Source organism: Rhinoderma darwinii, chromosome 8, assembly GCF_050947455.1.
Source record: "Rhinoderma darwinii isolate aRhiDar2 chromosome 8, aRhiDar2.hap1, whole genome shotgun sequence".
NCBI classification, from domain to species: domain Eukaryota; kingdom Metazoa; phylum Chordata; class Amphibia; order Anura; family Rhinodermatidae; genus Rhinoderma; species Rhinoderma darwinii.
The window spans coordinates 67,301,877-67,323,386 of record NC_134694.1 but is presented as its reverse complement, the minus strand read 5'-3'; the positions used below and the strand labels follow the sequence as shown (position 1 = coordinate 67,323,386).

The following is a 21,510-nucleotide window of genomic DNA, read 5'->3' as shown; positions in this document are numbered from 1 at the left end:
GGCTCACGGCGCATGATGAGGAGCAGAACGATCAGTCCAAACAAAGAAGAAATAAAAAAGGAAAAAAATAATGAACATCTGTAAGAGTTAGACGCTTACATCTAAACTAGCTCCAATTTCTCTTATATAGTATATTTTCCTTTAAAGAATTGTGGCCATTGGTATATAATTTTGTACTTTAATTGCTTGTAAATAATACATTTTAAGCCGTTTTCGAAGCCACAAGACAGAAGGATTCAGGCATGGAGCAAATGGTTTTGTTGTGGCAGTTACAAACCCGTTACCATATTTCTCATGTGACTTTTCGGTGCGTTCCTTGCTGGAAGAGGAGGAGGTGCATGTCTGCCTAGATCCAGGCCTCGAGCTCCCTTCAGCGAGGCACCTTACGCATGGAATAGCAGTTTTCACCCACCTGAAACCTTCTAAATACAATATCAGTGGTAAAAACCAAAAACAAGAGAGAAAATAAAACAATATCATTAGTAAAAGATCTCAACAAAGCAAGTGAAATGCTTTTGGATATGCTCTATGATTTAGACAAGGACAAAGCTGGCTTTCATGTTGATCATGCAGGAAGTTCAGGGGTGGTGGCAAAGTGCATGGCTGGAAGAAAGGCTCTCAAAGGCAGATGATAAAATTTGCTTTTATTACGAGGAAACAGCTGGTTTGATATTGGAAATGCACTGATTACAAAGAAAGTCATTTGATTGAAATATTGGTTTCCTTAATTCCTTGCCAAAGAAAAGTCTTTCGCACTAGGTGCCTCCAGAACTCTGAAATAAAGAAATCAGCATCCTACGCAGGCGCGGTTCGCTCTTATGCCAGTGACGCTAAAGCAGCGGTGAAGTGCAATGCGTTAGCTGTCCATATGATGGGCTGAGAACCACAAAAAGTTGAGAAAATCAACTTTACGTACTTACTGATTCCACTTCTTAGAATAAAAAAAAGATACCTCTAGATCAGTATCAGAGATCCCACCATTAATACAATTCAGTTTCACTAACTTAAAAGGTCTCATGACAAATAGACAGCTAAACGGCATTACCACTCCATGCTATTGCACGCGCGTGGTGTTTGGAGTAACAGAGGATATTCACACTTGACCTCGCGTTTCTCCTAACTCCTTTCCCTAGCAGCGCAAGACGCACAAGGTGGCTTGTAACAAGACTGCTGAAATCCACGATTACAGTTCACAACCAAGTGCACAGCTGTCAAATGTATTAGACATTTCAATTATGACGGTTTTCTTTTGAACATTAACTGCTAGAAGCCACCTTAATGTGCCATTATTTTCTTTCCATCAGTCCATTTTCTTAATACAAACCAGCCTCAATCCTTATTTAATAGACCATCCATTAATGATGGTAAAAAAAAAAATTAAAAAAAAAATTCAATCAGATCCGTTGTTTTTTCAAACAGCCTTTCTTTCATAAAGAAGAAACATGTACTGCGGGAACGGGAGTTAAAAAAATAAAATAAGAGAAGTGGGCTCTTTGGTTGGAGTTTGTAGTGCCTCTAAGTTCATCAGCTGAGATGACCTTGTGGACTAAGACCAAATTGTAAATGGCTGACAATTTAAGTTGCAGTAAGAATTAAGTACCTCTGCAAATTGGAAACCTGCACATGGGTTTACCAAACATCTGGACAGCTCCTCACTATTGGAGGTGCTGCACATTCCACTATACTCCTTGGGTTATGGTTCTTTATAGTCTCATTCCTTTAACACTCCGCAGTATACACTGTATAATGCTAAACTGTGGCAGAACTGATGATTCAGTGCACTGATGCTGCAATAAAAAAAAAAGTTTAGTGTCAGGAAACTAGAAACGTACCTTAGCTTCTTCTAAGCGACCCAGGGCTTTAAGTAGATTACCCAGGTCACTGCGGACACAGTACAAATCCTGGCAGGAAAAAAACAAAAAAAAAAAACATTTATAGAAATGGAGTAGTGAATATATAAGGAAAGGCAAAATAATTACCTGCAGAAATACTAAACTAAAATGCGGAATTCATCCATCAGTTTCATTATTCAAGAAGCCAGTACAGTGTGGAGTCAGAAAACTTTATGGTAGGGACAGTGTAAATAATGAAGATTTTTCACAACGGGTTTCATTGTAGTACAGTAGCAGCAGAGTGGATGAGATGTGAACAAATCTCATCCACACACTGCAGGGAAAAATCTGCAGAAAAACCTTTAATTTAAACATAAATTGACCTGCATTGAGTTTTTTAAATCAGCAGCATATCAATTTATGTTGTGAAATCACTGCTCTTCTGTTACAGGTTCTCTCCACTGAATTCACTGGGAGGTAAAACACACCAGAAATAGGCAAATGTTACGATTTTTGTGGCAGAAAAGTAGATCATACTTACATACTAAAAAGGTTCATACTTACCCCTGGCCGTTGTCGTAGCGACCCGATTCTCTGCTCTGAGTGCAGCCCTGCCTCAAAAGGACGATGTTTCAACCCATGTGACTGCAGCAGCCAAAACCTGCAGTGGCCACATGGACTACATACAGCATCATCTCAGGAGGCCGGGTTGTACTCAGAGCAGAGGAATGAGTCGCTACGACCATGGCCAGAGGTAAGTACAAACTTTTATGCCAGTTGTCTCAGAAGCCAGACCCATGGCAATCACTTGCGGCTTTTATAGTAAAGGGGTAATTTGCCATGAGAAATGCTCTCAACACCAACTTGGAGATGTCATAGGTACTTGTATAACTTACAGGATTGTACTGAAGAGCTGACACATAGGCCTGCACTGCACCCTCCATATCGCCAGCTGCCACAAGAGCCGCAGCGAGATTGATATAGCCATCAATGAAGTCCGGTTTCAGCCGTAGTGCATGCCGATAATGCTCAATGGCCTCCTGCAGCTGGCCTCTTTCTTTATAGACATTTCCCAGGTTGGAATAAGCTTCTGCAAGTAGTGGATTCTGCTTAATTGCCAGTGTACTAAAATGTGCTGACCTGCAAAAGACAAGCAAAAAACACACACATTTAACATGGCCATACATCTTAGATAGCGGTTGGTCGTTCATTCAGTCGACAGCTATTCCTCCCAACCCACCACACACATGCATGCTCAGCCGAGACCGGAGCTGCAACTTCGTTTGTGATCGCCGAGCCCACATGGGACATCTATGACCCCATTTTAAGCTTAACGTTGAGAGCCGATCACAGCTGAAGGTGAAGCAGGTTTTGGCACCTGGACCCAGCGGGCAAAAAAAACGCAGCAAACAGCATGCAGATGAAAATCTGCCTCAAAATTCCAGATGGAATTTTGAGGCAAAATATTCAGCCTGTAAAAATCTGTGTGAACATACCCCAAGGGAATGTTGCGACATGGATCTGTTGCGGATTTTTATTGAGAATTCCACCTTAAATTACAGTAGTAAAACCCATTTTCTATGCGCCACAAAAATTCTTTGTAGATTTTATGGCACATTGGACTGTTGCAGCGGACATTATCCCTTGCAACGAAAAGGTTGACAATTGCAGCATATCCGCACGCAAAAGTTGCATATTTTGACGCGGACGTGTGGCAAAATCCACGGCGGAATATTCCACTAACTAACTCAGGAGCAGTACAGGATAAGTAATACAATGTATTAGCGAAGTCTATACAAATATATATTAAAAAAAAACTCCTCGCTAAAGGGGAGGGGTATATATATATATAAAATAGACAAGGAGGGGGTATCAAAGGCTATTATAGTCTATACAGCAAGCTTATGTTTAAGGTCTAATATACGATTAGAGACCTTAAAGGGGTTGTCTCACAAAGACAACCCCTTTAATATGGAGCTGGCTGATTTACGCAAATCTGTCTTCCCTCACCCTGCGTCTAGTATAAAAGTTTCCTCTGCAGAGAAAAATGTACAGTTACACAGCGGTTATCAAAATTAATAGTCATCCATGTGCTGCATGGACGAATTAGGACGGCCAGAGCAAGACGATCTCAGAGAGATTTTCTGTTTTGGCACAAAGATGGGGGTCCCAAGCTGGCAACCTTTCTATGATGTCAATAAACCTTAAAAGATTCTCTGAAAACCGCTTTAAAATTTCCTTCATCTTGACAACCCGTATGTCGTAACAATTTCTAAAAGTCCCCCTTCCTAGAATTTCAGCAACCAGAAGTAGTGAGATAAATAACATGCATACAGAATAGGAAAGAAATACTGACCTGTCCAGTCTGCGACACTGGAAGTGAATAGAAGAGAGTAGTAGTAAAACACCAGTGTTATCAGGCTCTTGTCTCCAAAGCTGCATGCAATGTCTTTCAGCGGCTTCAAAGTCCCCTGCCTGATATTCACGATGAGCCAACTCCGCTAACCCTTGGAAGGAAAGCATACGTTTCGTTGGTTCTAGAGAATTATCAAACATCCGGGGGAAAGGAAAATTAGAGAATGGAAATAAAAAAATAAAAAATATTGGGAAAAATAAAAAAAAACAAATGATGAAAACTAAAAGGAGATGCTTCGCAAATAAAAAAAAAAAGCATGATACTAACTAAATGTCATTAGTGCATTGGAAACGCAGGGTTTTCTAATAAATGTACCTAGTGTCAGAACATGACCATCCCTGTTGCAGAACTACACAACATGTTAGGAAATAATTCGGAATCCACTTTGAGCTTTATACTAGTGTCTAAAAAAGTTCTGGCTACTCAAAAAAAAAAATCAAACAAAAAAAAATCAAAACAGAGGGAATGTGTCACTAGAAAATGTTTTTTTTTTATTTCTTTTTTTGTTAAACAGTATATAAATGATTACACATTGTCATCATTTTTTTTTTTAAATATTTCACAAGTCAGGAAATATTATAAATTAGTTTCTAATTTATAACATTTCCATGTGCTGGTCACTAGAGGGAGCAATTCCCAAAATTGCAGCATTGGCATGTGGTAAAGCAACCTCATTGCTTTATGCTGCAAAATTGGAGAAGACACACTCGCTCTAGTGTGCTCAAACAATGCCCCCTCCTTTATCCTGGCTAGCGCCAGGAGAAAGGAGGGGGTCAAATGTTCAAACCTCCTACACTGTGTGCCGCCATTTTTAGAGCGAATGCACAGTGTAGGAGGATTAGATACAGTGGTTATAACACGAACATACACAAACATCACTTACCTGCTCCTGCCGCCGCCGCTCCCTCAGCTCCTAGTCCTTGCTCCGGAACATATTGACAGAAGCCGCGACCGGAAGTAGTTATCTTACTGTCTGGCCGCGGCTTCCGGTCCACATGAAAATGGCGCCGGATGTCGCACTGCCGAAGACCTTCCATTTGGACTGTGTGGGAGCGGCGCATGCGGCGTTCCCACACAGACTACGTACACTGTAGTGAATGGAACGGCTCCCGTTCGCATTCACTATGGGGATGTATGTGCCGTATTCCATCTCTGTATGTGTCGTTAATCGACACATACAGAGATGCAAAAAAAATGGCAGCCCACATAGAGAAGTAAAAGTCAGAAAAAAGTAAAACTAAAAATTTATTTTAATAACATACTAAAATCAAAAACATTTAAAAATCATTTTCGTGACACCTTCCCTTTAAAAGGGAAGGTGTCATGATTTTTTTTTTTTTATCATATTGCTTTTAATATGATATGAACATAAATTTTATTTGCGTTCTCATGTTCTACTTTGTTCTTACTTTTACTTTATGGTGGCTGCCATTTTTTTCATCGTTCCATTCTCTGAAGCGTACGCCGTCTGTGTGGGAACGGCGCACGCGCCGCTCCCACACAGACCAAAACTAAGCTCGTTCGCAGAGCGAAATCTGGCGCCATTTTCATATGGCCATATGTTCAACAAAGCAAAGGCGCAAGGAATAGGAGCGGAAGCGGCAGGAGAAGGTAATTTATGTTCATGTATGTGATGTGTGTATTATGTTCGTGTGATACGGTCTGCTGAGCACTGTACCTAATCCTCCTACACTGTGCAGTCGCTCAGAAAACGGCGGCACACCGTGTAGGAGGTTTGAAGATTCAAACCCCTCCTTCTCCTGGCACTAGCCAGAATAAGGGAGGGGGGATTGTGTGTCCACCCCAAATTTGCAGCATAAAGCAATGAGGTTTAGAATCGAATTTATAATATTTCCTGACTTGTGAAAAAATTAAAACAATGTGTAATCACTTAAAAAAATAATGGTTTAACTAAAAAAAATAAAAAATTCTAGCGACACATGCCCTTTAAGTGATCGAACTCACTCCTAAAGTCTACAGTAATTGTTCACCCCTGCTCGAACCTCTCTGAGGTGGCTCCTTTCACATGAAGACATTATAAAGGCAAGCATTACAAAGTGATTTTGCTGTTGCCATACGTATGCGTTAGGGCCTGTTCACATCGCCGTTCGCTTTCTGTTGAGAGTTTCCGTCGGAGGTGACAAACGGAAACCATTAGCAGTGTTTCCGTCACCATTGATATCAATGGTGATGAAACGGAAGCTGTGATTTTCGTTTGACTTTCCGTTGTGGGGTTCCACGACGGAAACCTCCTACGGAAGCCCTGAACGGAAAGCAAACGGTGATGTTAATAGGCCCTTGGGCATAAATGTGGTCACAAAGTGAATAATTTTAGGGGAACTAAAGGCACTAATGGTTGAAACAAAATAAAAAGAAAGTGGATGCACAGATAGGGATAATGCTTAAGGGGAAAATACATCATTACCATGGTTCTCTACAGCAGACATAAGGTAAAAAGCTTTCCCAGTACATTCCAAAGAAATGATAAACTACCTATTATAGGGTACATGGCGAACATTGAACCATTGAAATAGTTTTCATGTCATGGTATGTCCATACGTAGCGCAATACTGCGGATTTTCCGCAACGTATTTAAGCAACGGAATACTGTAGTAGCTGAGTGGGTGAGATTTAAAGTGCCCGATACCGCAGTTAGGCATCCATCACAGCCTAAGTAACATATACATCAAGAGCATTCACCAGCGTATACATCAAATGGGGGCCAAAAAGACGGGATGTGAACAGCCCCTAACAAATGCATCCTCACGTGATATTTAATATTCCCAATGGGGAGTTGGAATGCAACTTGGCCATATCCTGGCTGACAGTGACTGCTGGTAAACACTTTAAAAAAAAAAAACACAACAAAAGTTATCCCATCTGGACAAAACCGTTTTAGGATGAAGAAGCCCTGGCTATCAGTTGATTGTCAATGGTCAGAAATGTAGTATTAAATGGTCCCCTTTTAGAGAAATGACTGACATTTAATACATGGTCACGTCGAATACTCCAGAGTGGGGAGCTCTGGCTCACAGAAGCGTCCCAAGCAGGGAATCCCCACTCTATGGCGAATATAGGCAATATGGGACTATAGTGTTGCTGACGTGACAATCCTACCTCATGATTACAAAGTGCTAAACTTCCCAGAACAATGTATACCGCTCCTGCCATTTACCAGAGTCACAAGCCTGAAACAGAACAGGTTTTGCAGGTAAGTAGCTACGCCGATGCTGCTGCAGAATCATCTGTAGCCTCTGGTGCCGACACGATGCAGGACCTGTGAGTGACGTCACAGATCTGCACTGCCAGAAGCTGGGCGTTGTGAAGAGAAGTGGATGATACTTCTCATCAGAACGCCCAGCTAGTAATAGTAGTAAACACGCCCCGATGTACGCACATAATACACGCCCAGTTGTACTTTTACTTTTCAACACGCCCAGTTGTACTTTTGCAAGCCTCATTTGCATAAATACGAAAATGGTCATAACTTGGCCAAAAATGCTCGTTTTTTAAAAATAAAAACGTTACTGTAATCTACATTGCAGCGCCGATCACATGCAATAGCAGATAGGGGCTGCAAAATCTGGTGACAGAGCCTCTTTAAAGGGGCTTTGTCACTAGATTAGAAGTGCCCCATCTCCTACATAATATGATCGGCGCTGTAGATTACAGTGGTTTTTATTTTGAAAAACGATCATTTTTTAGCAAGATATGAACAATTTTAGATTTAGGCGAATTAGTTTAACCCCTTCACGACCAGCCCACGTAGATTAACGGGCTGCCGTGCTGGGCTTTTCTCCTGCAGCCCGTTAATTCACGTGGTGCCAGAACAGAGTGCACAGCGCTCTCCCTGTGCTCTGAATCTCTCAGCACACGCTGCTACTAGCAGCCTAAGTGCTGAGAGAAGACATCAGGACCGGGTTGGTGTCGGTCCTGATGACGTGATCACCATGATAAAGCTATCATGGTGTTCACAGCAAAGTTTGTTGCAGCAACAGACTTTCTGTGCTGTTCGTTACAATGTTTCTCCTCCCTCCCTGTCAGATCGTTCTGAGACAGTGGGGGAGAAGAAGCTGTGCCGAGCAGCTGCTGTGTGTCTCGTATAAAGACACAATGTATGTGAAAAACACACAAAAACACCTCCACATAGATAGCTTAGTGTAGGCAGCTAGTTATAGTTTAGGTAGACAGTACTCAGACTAGGACAATTAGTTAGTAATCAATTAGGGTTTATAATGTGTGTGTGTGTGTGTGTGTGTGTGTGTGTGTGTGTGTGTGTGTGTGTGAATTGAAAATACGCAGCTATTCCGGCATTAATTTTCACGTTATAAATTTACGCCGTTTACTATGCAGCGTAAATAACATGTTAACTTTACTTGTTTTTGCATCGCCGCATTCCAAAAGCCGTAATGTTTTGATTTTTCCGTCGATGTGGCCGTATGTGGGCTTGATTTTTGCGGGCCAATGTGTAGTTTTCATTAGTACTATTTTGGGGTACATAGGACTTATAGATTAACTTTTATTTTATTTTTTATGGGGGGAATGGGAGAAAAGAAAGAATTTTGTCGTTTTTTGCATTTTTTTTGGACGCCGTTCATCAGGCGGTTTAATTAATGTGTTCATTTTATTGGTCAAGTTGTTACGATCGCGGGGATACCATATGTGTGTCCCACCAGGGTACTTCACTATGCGATCTGTTGATCGCATATATAATGCTTTGGTATACAGTACTTTGTATACCAAAGCATTATTGCCTGTCAGTGTAAAACTGACAGGCAACCTGTTAGGTCATGCCTCCGGCAATCGCCTAACAGGCATTTGCTGAAAACAGACCTGGGGGTCTTTGTTAGGCCCCCGGTTATCATGGAAACCCAACGGGGACCCGCGACTTGTTTGCGGGGGCGCCGATCGGGTGACAGAGGGAGCTCCCTCCCTCTGTCAAACACATTAGATGTCGCTGTCACTATGGGGCAGGGGAGCCAATATTCATAGTCCTACAATAAAGATGCACGGTGTAGGGATATAACTGTGTACCAACATCTGTATAACGTATTAAGAAAAAAAAACAAAAAACACCATTAGTACACAGCCACATACAGGAAGTGGAAAGGCCCCTCCCCCCTTTAGACAGATGTCTGCACTTTCATTGTAAAAAGACACATCTACACTTTCTTGTGGTTCTTAACCCCTTAGTGACCACTAATACGCCTTTTCACGTGATTCACTACTGGGCTTTAGGCTAGGCTGACGCCTTTTCACGTCAGCCTAGTCTAAGTCCTGCACGGGTCTCCCGTGCAGGCAGGAGCCGGGGCTCTGCTGTCAGATGACAGCTGAGCTCCTGCTCCAACGCCCGCGATCGAAGTTTACTTCGATCGCGGCCGTTTAACCCGTTAAATGCCGCCGTCAATAGCGACCGCGGCATTTAACTTTGTTTACAGAGGGAGCGCGCTCCCTCTGTCACCCATCGGCGGCCCGCGAATGCAATCGCGGGTCTCCGATGGGGTGTCATGGCAGCCGGGGGACTGATAAAAGCCCCCAGGTCTGCCCTGGACATATGCCTGTTAGGACGCGCCGGAGGCACGCCCTAACAGATTGCCTGTCAGATTTACACTGACAGGCAATAATGCTCTGGTATACGACGTATACCAGAGCATTATAGCAGCGATCGGAACATCGCACAGTAAAGTCCCCTAGTGGGACTAATAAAATAAGTCATCAAAGTGAAATAAAGATTATTAATAAAAAGTACAGTAAAAAAAATAAATAAAACCATTTTTTCCATAAAAAGTGGTTTTATTTAGTAAAAGTGTAAAAAAAAAAAAAGTATACATATGTGGTATCGCCGCGACCGTAATGACTCCATTAATAAAGTTAATATGTAATTTAAACCGCAAAGTGAACACCGTAAAAAAAAACGCCAAAAACTATGGCGAAATTGCAATTTTTTTCCATTGCCCCCCAAAAAAGTCATAATAAAAATTAATCAATAAGTCCCATGCACCCCAAAACAGTACCATTCAAAACTACGTCTTGTCCCGCAGAAAACAAGCCCAAAAAATCACTACATCGATGGAAAAATAAAAAAATTACGGCTCTTGGAAAGCGAAGATGCAAAAACAAATAATTTTAGTTCAAAAGTGTTTTTATTGTGCAAAAGTCGTAAAACATAAAAAAAACCTCCACATATGTGGTATCGCCGTAATCGTACCGACCCATAGAATAAAGGTCACATGTTAATTATGTCGCACAGTGAACGGCGTCAATTTAAAAACGCATAGAACAATGGCGGAATTTCAGTTTTTTTTTATAATCCCCCCCAAAAAGGTTAATAAAAGTTAATATAAAAATTATATGTACCCAAAAATGGTGCCATTAAAAAGCACAACTAATCCCGCAAAAAACAAGTCCTCATACAGCTATGTAGACGAAAAAATAAAAACGTTATAGCTCTTTGAATGCGACTATAGAAAAACTAATAAAATAGCTTGGTCATTAAGGCCTAAAATGGGCTGGTCACTAAGGGGTTAATCTGAAAAGGAGCCCATGCTTTTCAGTACTGTAAAAAAAAAAAAAAATTTAAAAAAAAAAAACACGTTACAGTGTACTAGGGTTACCAGTATGGTACATACTAACTCTGAATATAAGTCTACGTCTACACATCTGTACATGTTTTTCCTTACACGGAAGTAAACTTCTGACATAGGCCAAAAATGTGGTGTGAGCAGAGCCACAGAAAGCTCTCCCGCAGCTAGTTCTAAACCTCAGGCGTTAAAGGGTAACTAAACCAACAAACTTCTTAGGACATGTCACTATGACCGGTGGGTGTCTGAGCACTGAGACCCCCACCAATCGCTAAAACGAAGCGGCAGAAGCGCTCATGTGAGCGCTCAGCCACTTTGTGTCTGTTCGGCTTTTTACGGAAATCAATGCCCGTACTTCGCTACATCGGCTTTCCGGAAAAAGCCAAACAGAAACAAAGCGGCTGTGCGCTCTTTTTCTACTGGGCCCTGGCCATCTAGGATATCATAATGCTTGACCCTCAGTATTGGTTGTAGCCCACGCCAAAATGTAAAGTTTATCTTTTATGTTTCCCATGAACCCAGTACAACACTAAAATAAGAGGAATCAATTATTTTAAACCAGAGACCAATACAGCTAGAGAAAGGCCTGTGCAGCGTAGGATCACCTCTGTCAAAACGGTCTACCAATCTGTGCCTCACCAAAAACTGCGGGTACATCAAAGAGGCTTGTCTCAAAGTTTGAGGAGCACTGCTGCAGTGTACACTTAGATAAGGCCTTGTTCACATCAGAATTCGGTTTCCGTTGGAGCGACCTATCAACGGAGAGGCAAACATAGCTTACGTTTGCATTACCATTGATTTCAATGGTAATGCTTCCATTGCTAATGGTTTCAGATTCTCTCCGTTCCGGGGTTTTCTTTTCGGTGAAATCAATAGCGTAGTCTACTGCGCTATTGATTCCATCAAAGAAACTGAACCGTTACGTTTGCCTTTCCGTTGATGGGTTCCGCCGAAGGAAAGCTCAGACAGCACCCATCAACGGAAAGCGAATGCTGATGTGAAAACACCCTGCCGTAGAGAAGACACCAAATAACACTTAGGGGTTATTTAGACGAACGTGATATACGTCCGTGCAACGCGCATGATTTTCACGCGCCTCACACGGAACTATGTTACTCTATGGGGCCGTGCAGACTGTCCGTGAGTTTCACGCAGCGTGTCCGCTGCATAAAACTCACACGACATGTCCTATATTTGTGCATTGTTCGGGCATCACACACCCATTGAAGTCAATGGGTGCGTGAAAATCACGCGCAGCACACAGAAGCACTTCCGTGTGACGCGCGTGATTCGCGCAACAGCAGTAAAAACTATGAATGAAAACAGAAAAGCACCACGTGCTTTCCTGTTTACAAATATACAGAGTGTCATAATGATGGCGGCTGAGCGAAAATCACGCAGTCACGCATCATACGCTGCTGACACACGGAGCTGTTATGGACCTTTTGCGTGCGCAAAACGCACACGCTCGTGTAAATCCGGCCTTAGGGTGTTGTGTCTCAAAGGGTGAAATCCACAGAATTTCCTTAAATTAGGTGCAGATATTTTTTGCTACACGGGGATTGGGTTTGCAAAACTTCATCCACGTGAATTGAACTATAAATTGACGTGGATTTTCAGTGCAGAATCCACATCGCAAATCCATGTCTGAATTCACGCTCACCCTTAGGGCTCATACAAACGAGTGTGCGAATCACCGTTCCATACATAACATTATCCCAAGAAGCAATGAAGACAGAGCTTCTGGAGGAGAATATTGTCCAATATATGACAACTAATGAAGCATGATATCATTTATTTAACCCCTTAGTTACCACCAATACGCCTTTTCACAACGGTCATTAAGGGGCCTTAGGCTAGGCCGTTGCCTTTTCATGGCGGCCCAGTCTAAGTCCTCAACAGGTGTCCCGTGAAGGCTGGAGCGGGTGCTCGGCCGTATGAGAACACAGCTCGATATGGGCCGATCAACGAGACAGCTTGTCGATTAGCGCTCATTTGCTCTTTTCACAAGGAGCAATGCTTGGTTATGTATGGGGGATGAGTAATCGTTACTATGATCTTTCGTCCCCATACATTTCCATCATGTCGGCAGCACAACTCCTTTTTTTACACAGGGAGATGTCCTGCGGACAAGGATGATATTTAATGCTGGATAAAAGAGCAGATCAGCCGATGAACAAGCGTTTGCTCATTCATCAGCTGATCATTGCCTTGTTTACACAGGGCAATGATCAGGAACCAGTGGTTATCGTTTGCCCGATAATTGGCTTGTGTAAAAGGGCCTTTAGTTAACCACAACGCTATGTTTACACACTCAGATAGCACATTGCCTTCCAGCCTTAGCGTATGTTAAAGGAACAGTGTCATCATAAATTATTTTTTTATATGTTAAAGATGTTAGTGCTTTATTAAAAACGTTTATATTCATTTGTGTGTTTGTGTTTTACTTTTTCTTATTTTTACACTTTTTCTTCCCTATGGGGGCTGCCATTTTTTGTTCCATTTCTGTGTGTGTCGATTAACGACACATACAGACATGGAATACGGCAGCCACAGTCCCATAGGGACTGCAAACGGCTCCCGTCCCATTGACTTCAGTGTACGGCGTCTGTGTGGGAACTGCGCATGCGCCGCTCCCACACAGTCCAATTCGAAATTGGCGCCGTCCGGCGCCATTTTCCTGTGGACCGGAAGTCGCGGCCGGACAGTAATATTACTACTTCCGGATTTGTGCACTTGGACCAGCGGCAGCAAACGGAGCGGACGGGCCGGAGGGAGCCGCGGCGGCAGGAGCAGGTAAGAGATTTCAATGTATGTTCGTGTTTGTGTGTGTTTACTACTGTATGTAAACCTACTACACTGTGTGTTAGCTCAAAAAATGGCGACACACAGTGTAGGAGGTTACACCGTTCAAACCCCTCGTTTATCCCGGCACTAGCCAGGATAAAGGAGGGGGGGATGCTGAGAGCTCACTAGAGCGAGGGCTTTTTACCCAATTTTGCAAAGCTGCAATTTTGGGGACAGCTCCATCTAGTGACCAAAAATGGGTAGTATTATAAATTAGAATTAATTTATAATATTTCCTGACTCGTGAAAAAAATAAAAAAAATGTGAACAATGTTTAATCACCCACACACTAAATGTTTAATTTTTTTTAAAAAAACATGTTTTTCTGGCAACACATTCCCTTTAAAGGACCAGTGTCACGGGAATTTTTTTTTTAGATCAATTTGACTTTAGTGTGTTATTAAACATTTTTTTATTTATTTGTGTGTCTTACTTTTTTTTATTTTTTCACTTTTTCTTCACTATGGGGGCTGCCATTTTTTTTTCCATTAATCGACACATACAGACATGGAATACGGCACATACAGTCCCATAGTGAATGCGAACGGGGCCCGTTCCATCAACTATGCTGTACGCCGTCTGTGTGGGAACGGCGCAACTAAAAAAAAATAAATATGTTTTTCTAGCGACACATTACCTTTAACACAAGCTATTATGAGCCGTTTTTTGGGGGTAAACGTCCCGAAAAACGGCTGAAAAAAAAATCTTAAGCAAACCGCCTACCAACATCTGCCATTTGATTTCAATGGGAAATACGGCATTCTGTTCCGACGGGGCATTTTTTTACGTCTCATTTTCAAATAACGGCACGTAAAAATAAGTGCATCTGTTTTTGGAGCAGTTTTTCATTGACGCAATAGAAAAATAGCTCCAAAAGCGGCCGTAAAAAACACGAGTTGCTTAAAAAAAACGGCTGAAAATCAGAGGCAGTTTTCCCTTGAAAACCACTCCGTATTTTATTAATCGTGTGAACATACCCTTAGAATTGATGAAATTAGTGAAACAAAAGGTCAGTCCAAATGAAGGGTCCTTTTACACGACCCAATATGGGACGTGAAATCGAGCACAGTCTAACGAGAAAGCTTATTGATCGGCGCTCATTTGCTTCTTGCAAGAAGCAATGATCGTTTATGTAAGGAGACGAGCAAGGCTGCCGACTAGCAACCATTTTATTGGCCGCATAAACTAGCAGACTAGCCGATGAATGCATGCCTATGAACGCTCTTTCCCGATCATTGGCCCGTGTAAAAGGGCCTTAAAGGGAATGTGTCGCTAGAAATTATTATTTTTTTTTCTTTCACTTAAACAATTAGTATGAGTGATTACGCATTGTTTTCATTTTTTCACAAGTCAGGAAATATTATAAATCAGATTCTAATTTATAACATTTCCATGTGCTGGGCACTAGAGGGAGCAATTCCAAAAATTGCAGCATGGTCACTGTGGTAAAGCATCCTCATTGCTTTATGCTGCAAATTTGGGGTAGACACACTCTCCTCTAGTGTCCTCACACAATCCCCATCACAAGTTCCCACACAGACGGCGTATGCTTCTGAGAATGGAACGTCTCCCGTTCGCATTCTCTATTGGGTTGTATGTGCCGTATTCCATCTCTGTATGTGTCGTTAATCGAGACAGATGTGAGCAGAGCCTAAGGCCTTTTTCACACGAGCGTAGTCCACATCTGTGATACGCGCGTAAAAATCCCGCGCGTCGCACGGACCTATGTGACTCAATGGGGCCGTTCAGACAGTCCGTGATTTTTACGCAGCGGACACTCACATGTCCTATACTTGAGTGGTTTTCGCGCATCACACACCCATTGAAGTCAATGGGTGTGTGAAAATCACGCGCGGCACACTGACACACTTCCGTGTGCTGCGCGTGATTCGCGCAACAGTTTTAAGAAATGAGGGCAAAAATAAAAGCACCTCCTTCATTTCTGATTTTAAACATAAAAACAGTGTTATAACTATGCCATATGCGCGAAAATCACGCAGACACGCACCATACAAGGATGTCACACAGAACTGAAACGCACACGTTTGTGTGAACAAGGCCACACGCGGTTTTTTTTTGCCGTGGATTTTCAAGGTGTTTTTCTTTACCTATTTCTTCAACAAATTAAAAAAAACTACAAGAGTTTTGACAAAAAACACGTCAAAAATCGCGACAAAACGCGTTTATTTCCCTCTCCCATTGATTTCAATGAGGTTTTTGATGTGGAAAACGCCTCAGGATAGGGCATGTCACTTCTTTTTCCTTGCAGGAAAAAAACACCTCCACCTCCCATTGAAATCAATGGGAGTAAATTTCAGCAGTTTTTTTTGCTGCAGTTTCTGCAGCAAAAAAAACAAAACACTGTGAACAGGGCATAAAACTCGTTAAAGAATATTGAGGCAGATTTTGAAATGGCAGCAATTTAAGAATTTTTGTGTTTTTTATTGCGGCAGTTTTATTTTAGCCGAAAGAATTGAATGCAAAAACAGCACTCAAAAAACACGGGCAGAAAGCGCTTAGAGAAAGAGCACGCACTTCTTTTTTATTCTGCAAACCGCCAAAAGCAGCCCAGAAAAAGAAAAAAAGAGACACCTCTGCCGACAGTTTCCGCGTCAAAATACGCAGTGTAAGCTACACCTTAGGTGCAAAACACACAGTCTAAATTGTCATTTTTACACAACGAGCCTCTGGTGACAGGTACCATGGGCAAATAAACTTCTATTTTGATACATGAGGCCTGATGTTTTTATGTTGTATTGCACGAGTGAAGATCATCATCAATCCATTTTCCAGATTATATAATAAAAATTAAAACTTGCTACTAAAGCAGTGTCATAATAGTAGATCTTCTAGCGTATATTACTGCAGATTACTCTTCACCCCATGTACAATTATTGCCATTAGTATAGAAATCGGCATATAACCGGAACACAACTATGTACAGATGATAGAGGAGGTACTCAGCAGGCAACGAGAGCGTTATGCCACCCAGGAGGGCCTATGCATCTTAAAACATTAGGGATGTCTTGGAGGAGTGGGAGACTAGACCCCATTCAGACACATCACTCTCATCCTGACTCCAATTGGAATTAGTGTCAAGAACAGGTTAAGATTCCCAGAACAAGGCAAGTGAACTAGTCCGAAAAAAAAAAAATCATTAGGAAAGGTTTCTCATTGTTCTGACAGGATCAGATCTTATGCTTGGCACTAAATATACTACTCCCGTATGCAGACTCATTAGACTCTCTGAATGGGTACTAACCTGGGCAAAAATAGAATTTTCCAATTTTAACCTAGGCTGAAGCCTCTCTGCTCCGCAGCCACAACGTGCTAACGGATGGAGAAGATCAAATTCAACTCATAATAATGTCTTGGGAGTGACCTTTACCAGGGAGACAGAATTTCATTAGGTCCTAGAACAACATCCGTAGATTTATTTATTTCTTTCTCTTGGCTTAGGCCTCATGCACACGAACGTATTTTTTTCCTCCCGTAAATACTGCCGTTAATACGGGTCCTTGGTCACACATATTCAACCCGTATTGCACAAGTATTTACGGACCCGTGCCCGTAAATACGGGTCCGGTGTCACCCGTATTCCACCAGTATTTACGAGCACGTTTTCGCTGCAAAATTGCACTGCACTAATCGGCAGCCCCTTCTCTCTCTCAGTGAAGGATAAAGAGAAGGGGCAGCCCTTTCCGCAGAAAAAGTAAAAGAAATTCATACTTACCCGGCCGTTGTCTTGGTGACGAGTCCCTCTCTTGACATCCAGTCCGACCTCCCTGGATGACGTGGCAGTCCACGTGACCGCTGCAGTGGTCACATGGGCTGAAACGTCAACCCGGGAGGCCGGACTAGAGGAAGCAGCAGGGAGTTCTGGGTAAGTATGAACTTCTATTTTTTTACACGTTGATCTATATTGTGATGGGAAGCCACTGTCCAGGATGCTGAAACAGTTACTGCCGATCGTTTAACTCTTTCAGCAGCCTGGACAGTGACTATCCCCTGACGTCGCCTAGCAACGCTCCCGTAATTACGGGTGCACACACGTAGTCACCCGTAATTACGGGAGCCCCATAGACTTCTATGGGCCTGCCCGTGCCGTTATTACGGCCTGAAATAGGACATGTTCTATATTTTACAACGAAACGGGCACCTTCCTGTAAGCATATGGGGAGGTACACGTGGCCAATAGAAGTCTATGGGCCCGTGATTACGGGCGTTTTTACGTTCGTGTACATGGGGCCTCAGGCCTTGTATATAGTCCACTAAAACCAGGAGTGTAAACTAAACAGCCATCACTCCCACACAAAGGGATCAGTCCAGCCTGCATGTTTACTCACACAGGGAGAGGGGGGATATGCTGCTTATCTGCCAGGTGAAAAAAGGATTGAGCATGACCCCATAAACATTGAATCAATGCTACATTATTAAATGTTTTGCCCAATGACCGGATTCCTATGTCTATAACCACAATACTATTATTTCATGCAGCAGAACCAACATATTTTAAGCACTGGAACCAATTCATTTGACCTTGCACCGTCTTCATTATTGCCATTATATGCGATTTGACGTGAATCTGTCAGAAGACTATACTGTCCTACGTGAGGGCCGCACAACTTGACAGGTTCTCGCCTATTCTCTGCCTCATGCACACGACCGTGCTCGTAATTACGAGCACGGGCAAGCACGGCCGGCCACGGGCAGCCGGCCGCTTTTGCGAGCCGTGCTCCCAATATAAAGTATAGGAGCACGGCCCGTAAAATGAAAAAATAGAACATGTTCTATTTTTTTAACGGCACGGGCACCTTCCCGTGAGAAAACAGGAAGGTACCCGTGACTAACAGAAGTCTATGGGCCCGTTATTGCGGGTCGTAATTACGACCCGCAATAACGGGTGTTTTTACGGTCGTGTGCCTGAGGCCTTAGGCTAAGTTCACACTACTGTTACCTCTCTTCCGTCAGAGGACGAGGGGATCGATGCAATAAACGGAAAGCAACGGTTGCGTTAGAATTACCATTGATTTCAATGGTAATTCTCTTGTATCAGTTGCTTTCCGTTTGTCTCCAGTCCGCACTTTTGTTCCCATTCAAAAGAACGGAAACCGAGTGAACGCAGACAAACGGAAAGGAAGTGAAACGAAATAATTACAGAACCGTTGCTTTTCGTCTAATGTATCGATCCTCTCTTCCTCTGGCAGATGAGAAGTAAACATATACGAACGCTAGTGTGAAAGAAGCCTAAATGGCACAAAAAAACAAAACACATTGTGTCATTTGGCTTATAGAAGCGTTCAAAGAATACACCGGAGTCATAGTTACGAGTCTGGTGTATTCATGGGAATGCCTCCCACTCAGCGGTAATTGATGGCTGGCAGCCGTGTATCCGCATACACAACAGTCCGTCAATCACAGCTCATGAATACACCAGACTCCGGCTTCGTTCACATCTGCACTAGGCCTCCATTCCGACCCGGACAGAGACAAACAGACACAAACTGAAACCATAGGTTTCAGTTTCCATCACCATTGATTTCAATGGTGACGTATCCGGTGCCAATGGTTTCCGTTTATCTCCGTTGTGCAAGGGTCAAAACGACGGAACCCTTGCCCAATGGAGACAAACGGAAACCATTGGCACCGGATCCATCGCCACTGAAATCAATGGTAATGGAAACGAAAACCTATGGTTTCCATTTGCGTCCGTCAGGGCTCCGTTCAGACGGAACGGAGCCCTAGCGCCGATGTGAACGAAGCCTTACAACTATGACCCCGGTGTATTTTTAGAACGCTCCTATAAGCCACATGGCACAATGTTTATTTGCGCCATTTTGCGAATAGGAGAGCGGACCTCTCCTCACATAGGACTGCGTAGTCTGACGACAGATTAATATTCAACAGACAGAGCCTTTAATTTTAAAGAAAACGGTCAGTAGCCATAGGAGCCATTAGACCAGGCCAGGTTGATTTCGGTAGGTCAGTGCAGTGGCTCCTGGAGTCAATGGGGGCCTAGGCATCCACTAAACAGCCCCCTTATCCGGAGACATGAGCAATCTGCACAGCTAGGAGCCAACATGTGGGGCACTTCTAACTGGCAGATGTATGCCAATTTACATACTGTGCCCTCAATCTTTTAGCCCCCCAATTAGATGCTGAGGCATTAGTGGGTGCACACTATGGATTGACTCCACATTCTAAGGAGAAGTAAAGCCTGTGTGGTGACCGATACCATTGCCGTGTAATGTTTGATATGGAGGGCGGGGAATTCTCACGTGTATATGGAAGAAGCGCTCATTTTCTTATTGCAACGTCTCCTACATACACGAGGGCCAGTGCCTGCCTGTGGGAAGGGGCTTCCTCATGTCTCTAGTTCCTGCAGCATCTGCTTCCCCCACATTACTGTATGCGATGTGTGGCCTCATGAACGTGTACAATGTAATGTACAGACAACGCAGCTAGATCAGGACTAACACGAGGTGCAGACATATTGCCAAGCATCACGTAGTAACACTTTCCCATCTGATATTTTACAACCTTTGTAAGAGGGTTGATAATGCCAATAATACAGGTCACGTGCTCTCAGTCTGCAGGACGTGTCGGCCATATACAATGTATCATCCTGACCAATGGAGCCCCAGCGCGACACGAGCCGCTTTGTTATCTGGTCACCCCACCCCGGGAAATTTGCGGCCCTCCATTCGCAGACTCCGTTGATTCTATATTGAATTATACGAAATAAATAAAAACAATCTAATAACACGTCCTACCTGTACTATCAGCAACGCTACCCACTGATGCAGCCATGTCGATGGTGAGAGTCCGTACACGAACCTGTTCCGGCCTCACTCAGTACGGTGAAATGGCGCCTAGCACGAATGCCGGATCTACTTCTAGGAAAAGTAGGACGCTATCTCCTTGCGCGTCCCATTTAGTGATTGTAATAGGAAGGGGTTTCTAATAACAAATGTTTAATAACAAATGCAAATATAAAACATTTTTTAACCAATAATTCGATGAATGGGCGGTCGAAGGATATTAATCGTTATGTGTGCAAGTAAAACGCAAAGTATCCTTCCGCATAGGGCAATGCGACAAACAGAGTAAGCTGAGCATGCGCCGCGTGGCTCCACATAGTGAGAGCTCGAGCAGCCATATTTGTTGTGGGAAATTGTTATTACGAACCTGGAATTACGTATAGTTGTTGTAAAATATGTATTGTAAGGAAAATGGCGAATGATGTGATATGTAATTCTGGCTAACACTAGATAGATAGATAGAGATAGATAGATAGATAGATAGATAGATAGATAGATAGATAGATAGATAGATAGGTAGGTAGGTAGGTAGGTAGGTAGGTAGGTAGATAGATCGGTCGGTCGGTCGATCGATCGATAGATAGATCTGACATGTGTCACTTTATGTGGTAATAACTTTGGAATGCTTTTACTTATTTGATTCTGAGATTGTTTCTCGTGACATATTGGACTTTATGTTAGTTGTAATATTTTATTGATACATTCTGTGTTTATTAAAAACACCAAAATGTTAAGAAAATTAAAAAATTTGCATTGTTTTAAAATTAAATGTATCTGCTTGTAAGACAGCTAGAAATGCCACACGAAATAGATACTAACTAACATTTCCCATATCTCTACTTTATGTTGGCATCTTTGAACAGCCTTTTCATTTTCTACGACGTAACAAGTCTTTTAAAGGGGTTTTCCACTTTCTGACAACTGATGACTTATCCACCGGACAGCTCATCAGTATATGATCGGTGCGGGTCCGACACCCGGACCCCGCACTGATCAGCTGATCCGGCTGCCTC

The 21,510-nt window shown here is 42.8% G+C and overlaps 1 protein-coding gene across 2 annotated transcripts in view; it reads right to left on the bottom strand.

Annotated features, from left to right (window-relative positions):
* OGT (O-linked N-acetylglucosamine (GlcNAc) transferase) overlaps window positions 1–20,587 on the bottom strand; it is a 40,452-nt gene extending 19,865 nt beyond the window's left edge. Inside the window, exons 1-4 of one of the 2 annotated variants that reach the window (XM_075835707.1) lie at window positions 20,450–20,587; window positions 4,189–4,369; window positions 2,729–2,972; window positions 1,833–1,901 (exon numbers count right to left, since the gene is read on the bottom strand). In XM_075835707.1, the coding sequence (XP_075691822.1) occupies window positions 1,833–1,901; window positions 2,729–2,972; window positions 4,189–4,369; window positions 20,450–20,486 (531 nt within the window). In that variant the 5' untranslated portion in view covers window positions 20,487–20,587. The remainder of the gene's footprint in view (window positions 1–1,832; window positions 1,902–2,728; window positions 2,973–4,188; window positions 4,370–20,449) is intronic. The other variant, XM_075835708.1, reaches the window with a different exon arrangement.
* Window positions 20,588–21,510: the final 923 nt, after the last annotated feature.